We start from the raw sequence: 17,271 nt of genomic DNA, 5'->3' as shown, positions 1-17,271 counted from the left end.
AGGACACAGCATGTAAGGAGGACCAGTGGGGGTGCTAAAAATGACCTTGCTTGCAACAGTCATTGACACGTGCATAGGATAGGATGTATGGGAAATTACTCAAACTGTCAGGTGACATATGGGTTAGAGAAGAAAATGAAGAGTTGTTCGTGGTGGCTTGGGTGCACGGCAAATCACAATGTCCTTTATATAGCACATACTGGCTGTCACGGTAGGACATCATTCATTTTGTTTCCCTAAAGGAGGATTTTCTCTCCATAATATAAAGCAGTGGGAAAACTTGGGTTTATGTAAGAATTGCAGCGTTGGTAGAAGAAAGTCACATTTGTCCTTATTTTCAGGAACACTTAATTTCTATTAGACTATAAATCCTCTCTATAAATCTCCTATAATCCTTCTCTTTCTGCTTTTTGTTCCAAATGGTCCTTACACGCTTTCTTTCGCTGTGTCTTCCAGGAACTTTTGTTCAATGACTGCCCAGTATCAGTGTGACTTCTATACAAATAAATACTGCACACACTTGCATACAGTACAGCATGACCTTCTTCATGACAAAATGAAAATCCGAGTGGATCACTTACTTTAATGAGCCACATTATGAAATGACATCTGCAAAAACAATTTACTGCATCCGTTTCTTTCTTACGTGAACCAATTTTAATCTCAATCTCATTTAGTCTTAATTAATTACATCGGCCATGGTTCATTTTAGCGTTGAAAAGCCATGGCAGCACTAAATGAAAACCCTACAGGGTGTCATCCTTAGCCATCTTTTCAGATGTCTTACACATCTTGAATGTAAACACATAATCCAGACAACAATAATGGGAATTATTCTTTTCAAATTGTTAAGAAAAATGTGTTTAGGGACATAAGAGGGGATTCCCCAAATTGTGCACATTCCTAACTAACCCAGTAGAAAACAAAATAAAGTAAAGTTATTTTCACTTAAACCTGACAAATTCCTTCTGATTTGCTGTGTGTCAGTAAGAATAACGATGCAGCCGACGTTCAGAGTCTCCAGCTCATTCATTCAAGCATGGGGATAAACGGAGAGGCTTCTATTAAGTGTTTCCTTCCTCGGGATTCAGTTTGTGGCAGTATCAATTAAATTGAAATGACATCTCTCTCTCTCTCCCCACTTCTTTAAAAGTGGTTGTTAAAGCAGTAAAGCAGAGTTTTATTGACTTTCAGATTTTTTTTTTAGTGACCATGTCACTCAAAGCCAGTGGGATGAGACTCAAATGTCCTCGTTTCCTAAAAACACTTTTTTCTTTTTAAATGTTGCTCGCTGCTCACTTCTTAACTACAAAATTTGGAGTGAGTCACAGTTGTAGTGAAGCAGAATGTTATTCAGTAATTTCTCTCAAGAGGGAAATATATGAAGAAAGTATATTTTGGAAATCCATAATGCATGCATTACCCTCCAAGGTGGCACGTTTTCAGAAACTGAACTTGAAAATATTTTCCAGTTTTAGAGTCTCAGCACAAGCAAAAACATAAATGTCTAACACAGATAAGAGCCTCCTATATTGTATGATTGATGCAGTGTCTATTTTATAAAATCAAACTTTGTGGCCGGAGGATGCAGTTAAGACTGGACTTAGATCCTCCTGATGTACTTTTTTTTAATCGGACATAAAGCCTCTAGTTGGTGGCTTGCGAGCATGATGCATGGCTGTCACTGTAAGCCGCCACTGAGGAAGGGAGAAATTGAATTGGCCCTTCCATTAATGAGCCATGTCACTGAGCGTCAGGGCTCAGGATGTATGTGTGTGTGTGTGTGTGTGTGTGTGTGTGTGTGTGTGTGTGTGTGCGTGTGATGTCCTGCATGTTTAAAACCTGAGTTGACGTCAGCCAAAGACCAAGACAGACCCACAGAAATAAACACACACACACACACACACACACACACACACACACACACACACACACACACACACACACACCTTTAGACACACACAGTATGCGTGCACACACTCACTACCTTACTAATGTGTGTTGATGGCATGGAGGGAATTAAAAAATACGTCAGAATGATGAGGAATGAGAATTAACACAAGAAAACACCGTATTTTTATGTCCTACTGTACGGTACATATTGCATGACTGCAACAGAACGTTTATATATGTTAATGGTATGTGTTGTGGATCCTGATTTCATTGTAATTCACCAATATATTTTTATTATAAGAGACTCTTCCTCTCTTCATGAAGCGCACTGATGACATGAAGCCAGGTTGATGCCTTATCACATACACATAAACCAAACATAAAGGAGAAAGTGTAAATTTGAGGATTGTGGAAAAGGGGCTACAGGAGGGAAATACCAAAAAGATGGCCATAAAATATTTACAGTCGTATTTCAAACTGTTTTGATTCGGTTTACTGGCGTCAGGGTTATTTTCTTAGTTTGGCCTTAGAGACTTTAATTCTTAACAAAAAGCCTGTTATAAACTTGGGCAGAGGTAGGCAAGGACAGTCTAACAAATAGAGCTGTGGAAGTGATTTTCCCCCAGCTACGAGATGAATCATGACCATAAAACATTTGATTTGGCGCAAAAAAAACCAACATTTTGAAATAAAGAAAAAAGCTAAAGGTACAAGACTGTGAAACGATCAAAGACTGTGGTAGCAGCACACGCTCCGTTCGCAGGTTCAGTAAACATTTCCATGGTCATAGCAAGCCCCACAAATTAGAGACTTCGCTGTTATGCTTTGGTATACGGATATACGGATTGTTATTGAAATTACATTTTCATTCAGTGTCAGGCATTAGTGGTGTCTCAGGTTATGAAGTTAGCAGTTCCTCAAGTGTCTGTTTCATGTGTCAAGGCCCAGTGGATCAGTGCTCCTCACCAGAGGCCCCGGGGGTCACATCTCCCTCCTCTCACCACCATTCAGACACGCTGCTCTATTGCTCTTGAAGAGGAGGAAGTGATGGGAGAGGAGGAGCGGGAGTGCAGTTACATAATGGCTAATGCCCTCCGTTCATGTGTGGTGTCTGCTGGCAGATGGTGTATTGCCCAACAGTCAAGGGCAAATGGACATATGAAGCAGGGGAGGGCTGGAGGGACGGAGGTGGGGAGAGTGTTGTGGAGAAACATGGGATGGGGGCACCAGTCACCTTAAAGGATAATTTCGTTTTGTTTTTTTAACCTGGACCCTATTTTACTATGTTTTTGTGTGTAAAGCCGCTTTCCGACCGGAGGGATTTTTGCAGTCCCTAGAACACTTTTTTTCTCCTGTTCCGACTGGACCAATTTGGGGATTATTAAGTTCCTCTGGCCACACTTCCTGTAACTCTTTCAGCTCCTACTTCAGGGCAGGGTCTGTCAGTGTGAATGCAAATGGAAAAAAAAGTTTTGTGGGAGAGTAGTTAGTAGAACTGTTTAGAAGTGGACTGTTCCTATAACTATGTTCCTGTAACTACTTGGTCGGAAAGAGGCTATAATAGTGAATGATGTTAACAACAATCTTTGACCGGGCTGCAATGTAACCCTATTGGGCAAATATGCATCGTCAATTTCGACCACTAAAAGTGCTGTTTTTGCCACCGACAGACTCAGATTGTTATTATAAGTGTCTGACAACATTATGGAAAGGATCCCTACGGAGATAGGCTTTTTTAAATCTTCTTTAAGACCTTTTTGTTTAACCAGAAACAGCTAGACATCGCTGGCACTAAACCTACCAGACTCCATTAAAAAAAACTATACCTTTAGCGTGTGTAGAGCCAACATATTTTCACATGTAAATCGGTAAACTGTGTGTTTTATTTTTTAGAGTTGTGATTGTTGAAAAAGTGGAAAGACAACCCAAAACGGCTTTTCATAGTTTTGTTTTGTTTCTGTCGACTTTGAATGAAGTGTATTTACGATGCTAAAATTTCGCGGATGTTTTTCTATTTCAAAAGAGGATCTGACTCTTTAACAAAAAGGTGGACCTCCTTAGACATCCTTCCCATAATGTTGTCAGAAACTTAGAATAGTAAACCTGCTTGCTGCCCAGTTACAGCGAGGGACAACTAATCACTCAACGAAATCCCGACTGTTTGCTGTCCTGGCTCCTAAATGGTGGAATGAGCTCCCTCTTGACATCAGGATGGCTCAAAGCCTACGCATCTTCATGCCGAAGGCTAAAAACACGTCTCTTCCAACTGCACTTCGGATAAAAAAAAAGAAAAAGAAAAAAAAAGCTGTGGCTGCACTTTCATATGGCTCTTTGAAATTTTGCTTATTTAAAGCTAATGTACTTGCACTTACTAATGTTGTCTGGAGTTTGCACCTTAAACGTTGAAAGCACTTAATTGGAAGCCTGCCAATGGCAAACGAGCACTTTTGTGAATGTAAATAGACATTACTACATTGTAGCTTGTTTCGCAGACTGCCAACAGCAGAAGTCTTTCTTAATACTGGGCCAATGTCAAAGATTGTTGTTTCCATTAGTCACTTAGACACAAAATCATAGGACAATAGGATCCGGGTTGAAAATAACAGAAGTTTCCCTTTAAGGAGAAGGAGGGGGTGACAAAGGAACGCTAAGCTGCTGTTACTGCCTCATATTTTGAGTAACTAGTTACTTTACAAATTAAGATTTTTACACATAAAACACATGTTGTTTATAAAATACAATGTTTTATTATAAATTAAACTACCCAACAATATAATGGCCTACAAGTACAGCAGAAATGTTTAGTCTTAAACACTTTCTGTTTATTAAACACTTTCTGATTGACAAAAGTTTCTAAAATGTGAGGATTTTTCTGCATTAAATACTTTGACTTTTAATACTAATTTTGTACATTTTCATAATGACACTTACATACTTTTACTTTAGTATTTTTACAGTGTGGTATTAATACTTTTACTCAAGTAAAGGATCAACCACATCATGTTCCTCCATGTTTAAAATGGTTAGGTTTCTTGAGAACAGAGATGCTCTACAATCAGGGTTACTTGTATCCCAGCAGGTACTTCTGCAGGTGCTAGGGCGTACGTGGAAACCTTGTAAAGTGGCCCTAAGTAATTGGAAAAAATTTAAATTATGATTTAATTAAAAAATATATATGAATACAGTATATCTGCATATTTGTGTTTTGGAGGAACACACAGGATTACAAACTGGTGTGTAAATGTGTCCCACTAACCAGGAAACACGATAGGCGGCCTGCTCAGTACCTCCCATCAATCTGAGCCAGTTGTAACATCTTAACTCCCTGACATTGAGAGGCCATGAAAAACTATTTAGCAAGCTAGCAGAGAGAGTTAGCTAAAAGCAGTGTTACATGGTGTAAATAGTTAGCTGAGAACAGGGGCGATTCTAGGATCAGACCTTGTGAGAATGTGACACAGATACAGTGCCTTGCAGAAGTGTTAAACCCCCCCCCTCCCCCAACCTGTTTTAAGCCCTTTGAACGTTTAATTGTTTGTCCTCTGTCACTAACAGACAAGGTCACAAACTCTAACTTGAAGCACTACAATTGATTTAAAAAAATAAATAAAACAATGTTTTTATTATTATAATTTTCAGGGGGGCTGAGATGAAATTTAAAAAGGGTCTAAAACCGCCAATGGCAGAGAGAGAATATCCAACTAAAGGTAACAGGCAAACTGTTGATATAATTAGAATAATGGATAAACGTGAAATAACTAAAAGTAATGAATAAACAAATGAAATAATAAGCAAAAAGAATACACAGGTGAAATAGTTAGCTTCAAAAGTAATGGATAAAAGGTTAAAAGAACAGCTGTTGATGCCCCCACCACACTAGTATTGTGAAGGCAAACCGACAAAAAACCCTGACAATTTAGCTTTATGAAAACATTGTTGACAGTCGAGCACTACAGCTTTACAGTCTTTCTCATCTCCCTCTCTTATCTCACACTGTGTGTCTCTATTTATATCCCTAGACCTGTTATACACACCGCTATCCAAACAACATGTGTCCATTCTGATAAGCAGAAGAAATACCAGCATTGCTTTTCTCCAACTCTTGAGCCCACAGTAAACAATCGTCATCTTTCTTTGGTCAGTCGGGTCTTTGCATGCAGACAGGTGACGATGCTTAGTGCTGGAGCTATTATGCTATTTCTGTCTCAATGCTGAGCATGACGCTAACTGTTTATGTCAACACAAGTCCATGCCGTAGCGAGCATTTGCATTATCTTTAACAAAGAATCTGTTTTGTCAGAGAGGCTAGTTTCAACCCATAGCTCTGTCTCCAGTCTGTTATCTGATGGCAGAACAGTGCAGACTACAGTGCAGCATGGTTGAATTCATTGGTTAATGACAAACAAACAAAGTCATGGGGGGCTGGAGAGGGACAGCATGTTGAATGAGTTGTCCTAGTCTATCCTAGCAGGGTGTTGCCATTCAGTTCATTAGTTCACTGTTGTGCATCATGGAAGAAGAGGAGAATGGGACTGATGGCAGGAACTGACTGCTGCAGACGTCACACCACAGTACATTGACACATAACTGACACAAAACAGAGACTCCAGCAAAGACTCAGCAGACTTCATTTGTCTCAATTTTTCTCTTTTGTCTCTGAGCACGCCATAAGGAGGACGTCCTTATGGCATTAATGTCAAATAGCCCATTTGGAAACCAATTACAGTATAATTGTAACTCGAAAGTTTTTCTTCAGTTCCATCCAACTAAGTTATGTACCAAATTTGGTGAAGACGTGGATGGCATTTGTAGCAGGAATGGTTAAATAAAAAACGCAGAAATGAGCGTGGCCTTTACTGATCGATTTGTTTTGAACCAAAAAAATCCAGAAAGCAAGACGTATTCTTTTACTGACTTCCTGTATTAGTATTCTTTGACTGAGTCCCCCTTAACTCAAAAATGTATTTTTCTTATGTTTATGTCCCCGACTCCCCAAAAATGTCTGACTTTGACTACACTGACTTTTATCTGTGCAAAGTTTGTCACAGAGTTTTCACATTCATTTCCTTTACATGAAGATGTCTGTGCTCTTCCCTGAAATTGAGATTCAAACATATCCAAGGCAAGCTTGATTAGGTATGTTACTAATCCGTAAACCATCAGCTGTCTAATACGCAAAAGCAGAGGTGAAACTAAATTTACACATCGACCCATTATATGTTCATGAGTATCCACCATATACAGTTACATGGAGTTCAGAATGCTCAGTGATTATGGATGGCGTACCCCAGATCCATTGATAATGTATCCATTTCGTTCTGCATATACCATGCTCCTGAATCTGACACATACATACAGTAGCTTCATTACTTTTTAAATACCACCACAGCCCCTCCCACAGGAGTGTTGGTCTGCTATAAACTCGACATCATCATGGATGCTGCCTTATATCATGACCTAGAAAGCATAGCAAGACAATGATTATCTCTCCAACATGACAGATAACCAAGCCAAACAGAATAAAGCTACATGTTAAGGCCGAAACAGCAAACGGCAAAATAAGAGAGACGTAAACCTGAGCACCCTTTGTTCTTAAAAATGGCCAGAGGCTTCAACTAAACAACAAAGCTCGACCAATCACTCTGATGTGTGTGCCCGTGTCTGCATGCATGTGTACGAGTGATAGATAGCATAAGACATGTCCACATCACGCAGGATCTAAAGAAGCTAACAAGACGCAGAGCACCGCTGACACCATGGCCTTATAAAGCAGGAACGTGCTCCGCTCCCTGGCCTGCAGGAAGCTTTGATCAGCTGTCACACGGAGACGTCAGACAGGCCGAGGCCGAGGCTGAAGCCGTGTTTATCTAACTGATAGAACACATGCTGCTCCTATCAAAGTGTGTTAAAGGTCCAGTGTGTAACGTGTTTAGTTGTTCATTATCAAAATCGGTGTTGCCCGTTCAGAAGATTTGAAACTTTTTCATGAATATTTACCACCACCATCAATTCCAAGTATTCCTATTGGCTTGAAATTTTACATTTGCATTCGCATGAACTGGGGTAGACGCTCCATATTCATGCGCCATCTTGAAATACGATAGCTTGTAAGGGACATACAGGACATACTGCGCCGCCTTTTGCATTTTCGCTGTCACATGATAAACTCACAGGTGCTGCTAATGCTGCTAATGGGTATCGTTGCTTCCTGGCCCCGGCGAGTTTGAAAAAGGAAAGATGGAGGACCACACGTATTCAAAATCTAAATGTCAGGAACAGGCGTCTTCTTCTTCGCCCAGAAAAAGAAAAAAGATATTGAAAAGAGCAAGAGACCGGCTTTTTGAAGCGTGAAGGCTACCGTAGCTGTAATATGTACTTTGAACTGCGTGGTGTGAGAGAGTTGATTGCGATATATGATCTCAACGCTAGATGGGAGAAATTCCTACACATTGGACCTTTAAAATCAAATGAGCAAACCAAATATCAAATGTGATAAGCATATTCACATTTTTGTAGAGGACAAGCACTGTAGCCTAAATCACATTTTGGGGTCTCCTTATGGCATCTTGCCATGCTGTAGATACTGGGGCCACCAGGCTATCTACATGTCTATATACTATTTGGGGTAAGTGAGAAAATGTTTATATTTTTGTTTTGGCTGAACTCACCATTAACCTGCCTCAAACTAACATTAGCTGTTAAGCAGTAAACACCCAGTGAAATTAATCCAGACACCAAAGAATTAGCCAGATCCTCACCTTTTCTTGGTATTGCCGTCTGGACGAGTCCAGAGACTGGATGAGTGCGGTTGCGTGGCCGATGAACATGGCGTAACAGGTGGCTCCGACGATCATACTGAGCATGGTCAGCCAGATGTCCGACATGCTCTCTGGGGCTTGTCTACCATAGCCAATGCACAGCATGTGGCTCATGGCCTTAAAGAGGGCGAAGGAGTAGAGCTCGGTCCATGTGTCGTTCTGTAGGGAGAGATGGAGGGAGGGATAGGAGATAAGAGAACAAACAAGTTGGAAAAACAAATTAATATAAGGAAGGTTTTAGGGTTATTTCGTCTTCATAGAATAACGCCTTACTTTTTATATTGTTACTTTCAGGCTAGAATGATTTTGACTTTACTAACTGTCGTCTCGGCCAAAGGTAAACTGTAAAGGCACACTGCAGTGAAAAATGATTAAGTTAGAGTGTGACAGAGAGAGTTAGAGAGAGTAAATTAAAGAATAAGAGGGCTAAAGAGTAAGGCATTCCTTGTGAAGTGTATGGGTCTGTGTATGGTGATTGTAGGTTTGATAGGTTTGGTGGATGGCCTTATCATCATCATCATTACTGAGCATTGCCTCGTCTTGGCCAAAGCAGAAGGAGAAGAGGAAAAAAGCGAGTGTTAATGAGGAGCCTTTACATCTGCCTTCTCCAGTCTGCCTTTGATTGGTGCTCACACACTCAGTCAACTCTAATTCTCCCACGTTTGATTCATTAGAAAGCCCTCCATTGGCGCGGCTGAGCCTCACATCCTCCCCTCAAACAGCTGTGGTTCACACACTGACCGGGTTTTTACCACTGTATGTGTGTCTCTTCTTCTGTCCTTCTCTGACACAAGTGGTTTGTTCCCTCACTGATTGACTGCTTGGATTCATATCTGATTTATGTTTTTCAAGGGTCATTTGCATTTTATTTGAAATTCAAATTGAGTTGGTTTTGGAGGAGGTGAAAGAGGACGTACTGGCAAGAGGCTGCTGTCAGATGAAAATGTGTGTTTCGGAAAGGTGATTGGAGGAACAGCGAAGACAGAAATGAGATTTTAAAGGCACTTAGCATCAGGCAGCACAGTAACCAGAAATCTGGCCCTGGTGGCTGACTGTGAGCCCCGAGCATGGCTTAAAGTCAGCTGGATCGGTGGTTTATATGTGTATAAGGAGATAAAAATGGACCTTTGTAATCTTAGATAATAGAAAGAGAAACAACCCACAACAACAGTTTGAAGCCTTTAAGATTATGAGCACCATCAGAATATCTCCAGCTTTGTTGTTATGTATGTGGCCTTGTAACTGCAGTCCTTGTCTCACTGTCACGGCTAAGCCCATTATAATAAGCTATATTACAGACAAACCCTAACAGAACATTTAAAACACTCCAGCCTCAGTCTGTGCAAAGGACACTAGATTACAAAAATACTAACAAACATAAAAAATGGACTGCTGATCAATACTGCACATGAAATCAAGAAATATCCCTATTCTATAATCTATGCTTATCTGCATCTGTCACGTGCTGTTGTGGCATTTATAAGACAATATTACTGTAAGTCCAGCAAGGGAATTTTTAATCATCTTGGTACAGATACAGGGTGTAACAGTATCTATGGGTCAAAGGTGCATTACTCTTACTCTGTCTGTGGGGCTATTATCGAAAGCCCTTGGGTATAAATCAGCTCGTCTCTCCTGTGTTCCTAGAAATGTTTTTGTCGATGTCAAGGCCTACGTTGTAGCATAGTCCCTCCTGTTTCTGCTCTGATATCCATACAAATACACAACACAATCATAAACCTTAATTAGTCAGAATTGATGCTCCAACCTTAGTTATAACAAATGGATGCAGCCATACCATGGGAATGTAGTGAAGGTCAAATGGATATAGCATGTCTAGATACATGTAAGCTTTAAAGGAATAGTGGCAAATGCGCTTCTTCACATTCTTGCCAAGTTATATGAGAAGATCCATCAATCTTCTCGTTTACTGTCATTTTCGACAAACGGAATCAAAAGCAAATATACGCGTCTATTCCTTTACGTGTGATTGTATGAGCTGGAAAACCCTTAGAGACAGAGACAACACTTCTTAAACCAGCTGTAACTGTATGTATTTGAGATAATAGCTAATTAAAACTGACAGTGTACAACTGTCTCTTACTATTGGAAATTACAGCCTTCATAGTAACACAATAAACTAATTCTGCAGAGAAGAAAGAGGAAACAAATGAAATTAGCTGGAGTTCATTTTATTCGCCATCGGTCTTCACTGAGCAATGTAGATGATAGCTAATTGTACATTACACATTTAGGGAGGAACACAAAGGGAGTATGGGACATCTATGATGCATGATGGAGTATAGAATAGTCAGTGTACGTGCATGGTGGCATGTCCGTCAGGGTATACATGCTGACAGACAAATACATTTCTCCCGATAGGCCTATGTCACGCAACAATTGACCAGAAGAACATCTCTGAGTGGGGATACAGCTCTTCCTGTTAGCTTTGTGCAATGGCGGAGCCCGACAGACACTGCTGGACCAAGTCTCTCCACAACCTGCCTAAAGTCACCTACGACGATGTGGTTGGGATTGTAAATGAACACTCTCAAAGTAAAAAACATTTTGAAAACGACAAAAAAGGCAAAAGGTACAAAACCGTGTACAGAAACTATCAGAGACTTCAATGGTAGACACTCGCTCTAGCCGTTCGCTAACTTAACCTAAATTGGATTGAGCGTTAATGTGGAAATAATGGACTACTGAGCACAATTCCAGGGCTTCATGCTAGCTGTGTTTGCAAATGGAGCTGCAAAATCACAAGTTTGAATTCATAACTTGAACTGTTTCTTTTTCTGAATATAATCGGCAGCATATTAAAAGATTTTTTTTATGTTTTCTGAAGGACGGAGCTGACTTAATTGTGGCAGCATGTTGCAGCTATAATGGTTATATATATATATATATATATATATATATATATATATATATATATATACCTCTGGTCAGGCATGCCCCATCTCACAATGTTAACGCAGGGAGAATTTTCCCAGTCCGGAACAAATTTTTCTGATTATTCCGACACTGATCATCGGAGGTCTGCCGAGATCAGCTGGATGATGCAAAACCGTCATTTAATTGTGTTGCAATTGCTGATTTGGGTTTTTATCTCAGTGTGGTTTATGGAAGTCTTTCTACGCTGACTCATGTTGTATCTTTCATTGACTTCATCAGATGTGAAATTGATGCTTGTAAATCATGTGGCAGGACAGAATGTTAATTGATTTGCGAGAGGAATTGGTCTCAATGGATCATAGCTTTGCTGCTCAATAAGCCGTTGTTATTGGGTTTAAGTTAATTAGCTTTAATTGGTTTTTCGTCTTTGACTGATATCAAGAGGAAGCAGTTCAACATGATGTGCTCGAGGAACTTGTTGCTTAAACTAAAAAAAATGTATGTCTCTTGTATAGTTACAGTGGCGACTCAGCAATCACATTGTTTATACATCATTTAACTGTTACATATAGAGGTTACAGCAGCTAAAGGGAGGGTATTCTATTATTTGGGAGAACAGGAGAGGGGCTAGTTTTCTCTACCCAGATTTATGTTTTCAGCTCTCTCTTCTCTCTTCTTATTATAGTCTATTTTAGTTTTTTAAATATTCAATGAGATGCTTTATAAATCATCATCACACACCTCCAATCACTCTGTTATATAAAGCCTTACTACATTTAACCACAACGCTATGCCAACTTGACATCTGTAGTTTTTTTTCATCCTTCTCCCTGAGGTATTCACCACTGGCAGAACTGCGATGGAGATTACCACAGCTTTCACATCACACAGTACTTCCCTCATCTGGAACCAGTCACAGAGAAAATTCCAGCCAGGTGTGGCCCCAATGTTCCTTCTGTGGCTAGTGCGGGATATTCTGAGTGTACACAAGGTACGAGCAGTACAATTGTCCGCATAATGCACCATTTGCACAGCAACTGGACTTTGTCTGAGGTCTGGCTGGGTAATTGTGTGCAAGGTCTGGCTTGGAAGAACTCACCAGCCATCCAATGTGAACGTCTTCAGGACAAATGTGCCGCAAAATGGATAGTCTCGCTTTGCCAGACCCTCCTCCGCAGCACTGTAAAGGAGGGTCCACACAGCCATTCCTGGATGGGAGAAAAACTAAAAAGCAATCACAATCGTCTTGGGCAGCGCTAAGCGCCATGGTGCCACTGCAAAATAGCCCCGGGAAGGAACTTGTTTTGGTGTACGTTCAAAAGTTGTTTTAGTCGTGCAACAGAAAACTCAGATTGGACAGATAGTCTAGCTAGCTGTCTGGATTTACCCTGCAGAGATCTGAGGAGCAGTTAACCATAGTCCTCATAAATGGACCAGCGTTTAAAATTCCAACTCGAAGAAAGCGGAAGGTAACGGACATCCAGCGGAATCCCGGAAGTAGAACATCTTGGACATAGACTACAAAATGGATGAATCTCATTTCTCATGCCCTGTACATGAACGATCCATGTAAAGAAGAAATTGAGTGCTCCCATACAGCAACATCATCATCGAGGAGGTAACTCTTGCCACCAACATAGCAGTGGCAGTTTTAGGAGGGGGCCAAGGGTGACCAGTGCCCCCATATTATTAAGCTGTGGCAGAATCATGAAACAAGTAACTGCCAAAACATACCTCAGGCCTATGAACTTTCATGTTTCATGTCTGCTGAGACCTTAAAGTGATGGTTCGGAGTAATTTACCCTAGGGTCCTTTGCACCATGACCTCGAGCCAAACACCCCCCAGAAGCTTTTTTCACCTGGGTCTAACATTGGGCGAGTTAGCGTAGAGTAGCGTTAGCAGCTGAATAGCTTAGCGCAGGGGCTAATGGACCCACATTTGTATCTCGTAAATGACTCCACTAATAATGCCCGAAATGATACCAAACTTCTACACTAGTACAAATAGGTTATGCACTCATAAAACGATGGATTGGAAAGTTTGTAAGTACACCAGAAGTTTATGAACACTTGCCTGCTCTCTTCTGCTCTCTGTTGCTGCTAATGCTGCTGCTGCTACCTGCAGTTAGACGAGTGCTTAGGGCTGTCTACAAATTACTACACCGAAAAGAGATACAACAAAAATATTTATTAATTGAATGATTACCTCAATTATTACTTGTCTCCTGCTAGTTATATTACAGCACTTACTTTAAAAAATAAGTTGAATTAAAAAATATTTTTGAAAAATCTCTTTTCTGTGTTGTAATTTGTAGACGTCCCTAAGCACTCGTCTCACAGCAGCAACAACAACAGCAGAGAGCAGAAGCCAGCAGGCAAGTGTTATTTACATAAACTTCTGGTGTACTTACAAACTTTCCAATCCATCGTTTTATGAGTGCATAACCTATATATAGTGTAGACCTTTGGTATCATTTCGGGCATTATTAGTGGGGTCATTTAAGAGATACAAACGTGGGTCCATTAGCCCCTGCGCTAAGCTATTTAGCAGCTAACGCTACTCTACGCTAACTCGCCCAATGTTAGACCCAGGTGAAAAAAACTTCTGGGGGGGTGTTTGACTCGAGCTCATGGTGCAAAGGACCCTAGGGTAAATTACTCCGAACCATCACTTTAATGTCTCAAATATCCTGAGAAGGATAGAAGGAAGAATTAAGGATTGAAGCAATTTCCACATGCCTCTCATTTGTATTGCCTATGTTCCAAATTAACTTCCAAAATGTGTTACTGATATCTGTTACATTAAATACAGAAAGAGAGATCAGACTGAAGAGAGGAGAGGAAGAGAGAAGTTTATTCTAATGCCATTGATCCAAGAGCTGATCCGGCTGAGGCAGATGGGTCAAACCCACCAGGAAGGAAAAGAGCTGCAAGGCTGCTATTTTGAGTATCATATAAAATACAGACGTATACATACATATAAGAGCAGGTATGAAAGTGCACATGAAAGTGCCCTCTGACCAACTGAATACATTACATGTTGTTTCTATCTGGCTGTATTATAGCCTAAGTGCATGGATGATGCAAAAAGGAAAGTAGGGTGTAGCCCAGTAAATGCCCAGCACAGGCTGTCAGCCTGAAGTGAAGCACGTAGACGAGGATCATTTAACGCTGCGTGTCTGATTCAAAGCCACTCTGAAGAAGAGGATATCTGACCTTGATTATCCTGAGATGGAAAGCAGCACAGCACACCAGGCAGCCGCGCCCACATGGGTGCCTGCTGCCTGGCATTGTGGCATCTCGCTCAGAAAATGGCACACAGGTGTAAACAACGCACATCACTCTGAGGCATCAAAGGGGAAACTGATTGTTAAGCACGGCGAAGTGGAACGGAGGGAGGAAAGGAGTGCAACACAAGAACTGAGATAACAATATATGTTCTCTGCATTCATACCCTTTGGTGATAACTAACATTGTACACAAAAATGTCGTTGTGCCTGTTCTCTGAGACTGTAAAACATCAATGCAAAAAATGTTGCCTTGAATTGGAATTGAATGCTAATAATAGGCTATCAACACATCTATGTTTGCAACTGGGAGCTGAGATGCTCAGGAAGCAGGCAGGTCTGAACACTATGGGCAGGATAAAAGTGGAGGCTAGTAATATCCAAACTTTAGTCACTTTATTCTGTCTTTAAGTCTATGATATTGCTACTGCATTTGTGTGTGTGTGTGTGTGTGTGTGTGTGTGTGTGTGTGTGTGTGTGTGTGTGTGTGTGTGCCATAGTACACAGTGTTTTGTGTGTGCCAAATGTAGAAGGTTTAGCATATGAAGCATTTCTTAGCGACAGAGGCGTCAGACAACTCAGAAAACAGCCCGCACATGACAAATGCACAAGAAAGGAAACATCCAGTCTGCTAAACTTCACACAACAATTATGTGACGTTCCCTCCAAGAAATTGTTTAAACTAACTTGCAAATCAGCTTCTGACACTACAGCAATAAGTCAACCAGTAACATCTGTTGGCTCTTTTCAAGTGCTTAATGGGGCAGATGATGTTGATATAGATTAGGAAACTGTGTAGTTCCCACTCACGCCAACTAGTTCTCCTCAGCCTTAACCAATCAGTTTACTCCACATTCTTGTCCGTGCCACTGGCTCTGCCAGTCACCAGCTCCCAGTCAGTTGTCTCTAACACAGAATGATGAGTCAGACAGGATGGAAGTGATTAAGCTCAAATGATAAATACACAAACAGGAGACATGTTTTCTGATGTTGTGACATCTGATGTAATAGTACAGCCATCAAAAATACCTTTCCTTTAATAGTGTTGGAACAAGTAGACAGTATATGCACTCAGTTGCCAGTTGATTAGACCCTCCTGACAAAATTAATCTAATACAACAGGCCTGCAATAAACCATACCTTCATTAAGGATATAATGTTCAGTATTTGTTTTAGTGAGGTTTTAATTCAATTGTATGGTCATTTGGAAGCTGTAGCTTGTGGTACTTAGTTAGTTTTATTGATTGATTGTAGATTTCTTCTAGTTCTAAAGCTTCTACAGAGGGGATTTAATGAGAACATCAGGGTTGACTGAGCAAGTTATGCTCCTGTTTGGCAAAATACTTAACCAGTATTTTGCCAAACAGGAGCATAACTTATTTAATGTCTGAAACGAACACGATTTTAATAATGAATATTATTCTTTAATGATCTGGTTAGATCATTGCTTTTCATGCAGCTTGAGTCTTGCACTACTTGCTCTCCAGATGATTTTTCTTCCATGCCAGCATTAGTTTTGGAGAAATCCTCTCCTAATGGCCTGTCTATCAGCAGTTGGCCAGAAGCTACCTGCCAGCTAGAAGGAGGAAAGGACATTTGATAGCAGACATAAATAGGATAGAGAGAAAGAAGAGAATGGCTAAAGAACAAATCACATGGCATGCTGTATGAACTGAGTAAAAACTGGCTTTTTTTTCATCCCTCATTCCTGCTTTCTGTACTGGCATGTCTACTGGGTTTAACTTGAGAGGGTTTAAGGCGCCAGTCCTTTGTGTGTGTGTGTGTGTGTGTGTGTGTGTGTGTGTGTGTGTGTGTGTGTGTGTGTGTGTGTGTGTGTGTGTGTGTATGTGTATGTGTATGCGTGTGTGTGTGTGCGCACGCAAGTATGTGTGTGTGTGCGCACGCAAGTATGTGTGTGTGTGCTGACTCAACCTTAAATAAAATTGATTTCCCAAGCTGCCTGCAAAAAACACACCTTTGTGCTCCATGAGGGATATTTTTTATGCTTTGGTTTTGCAGTAATTGTTCTTTCAAACGCCTTTGCATGCTGACATCCCTGTGATTTTGTGACTTACAAATGGTATACACATATACACAAAGATATACAGTGCACACACAGCATTTCGCTTACCACCATCTTGTTGAGGGAGACCCAGCAGTCAGACGGAAAGTCCTGCAGCATGGGAACAAGGAACTGGAGACAGCCATCCCAGTGACACAGCAGCAGCATCATACCAATCAGGTTGAATATTCGCATCACAGCACTGGCCAGGTCATAGGTCATGTGGAAGATCTGTCAGGAGGAGAAGAGAAGGGCCGCGAGAGCGTTATCAAAGCGGAGTGGAAGAAAAGACAGAGATAGACGTGTGAGGGCA

The 17,271-nt window shown here is 40.8% G+C and overlaps 1 protein-coding gene across 1 annotated transcript in view; it reads right to left on the bottom strand.

Annotated features, from left to right (window-relative positions):
• The window catches only part of hcn2b (hyperpolarization activated cyclic nucleotide-gated potassium channel 2b), a 75,414-nt gene that overhangs the window by 17,291 nt on the left and 40,852 nt on the right, over window positions 1-17,271 (bottom strand). Inside the window, 1 exon segment of the mRNA XM_028588103.1 lies at window positions 8,652-8,870. Within this exon segment, the coding sequence (XP_028443904.1) occupies window positions 8,652-8,870 (219 nt within the window).

The sequence above is a fragment of the Perca flavescens genome, chromosome 9, assembly GCF_004354835.1.
Source record: "Perca flavescens isolate YP-PL-M2 chromosome 9, PFLA_1.0, whole genome shotgun sequence".
Classification (NCBI taxonomy): Eukaryota; Metazoa; Chordata; class Actinopteri; order Perciformes; family Percidae; genus Perca; species Perca flavescens.
The sequence above is the reverse complement of the archived record's forward strand: the minus strand, read 5'-3'. Positions and strand labels throughout refer to the sequence as shown.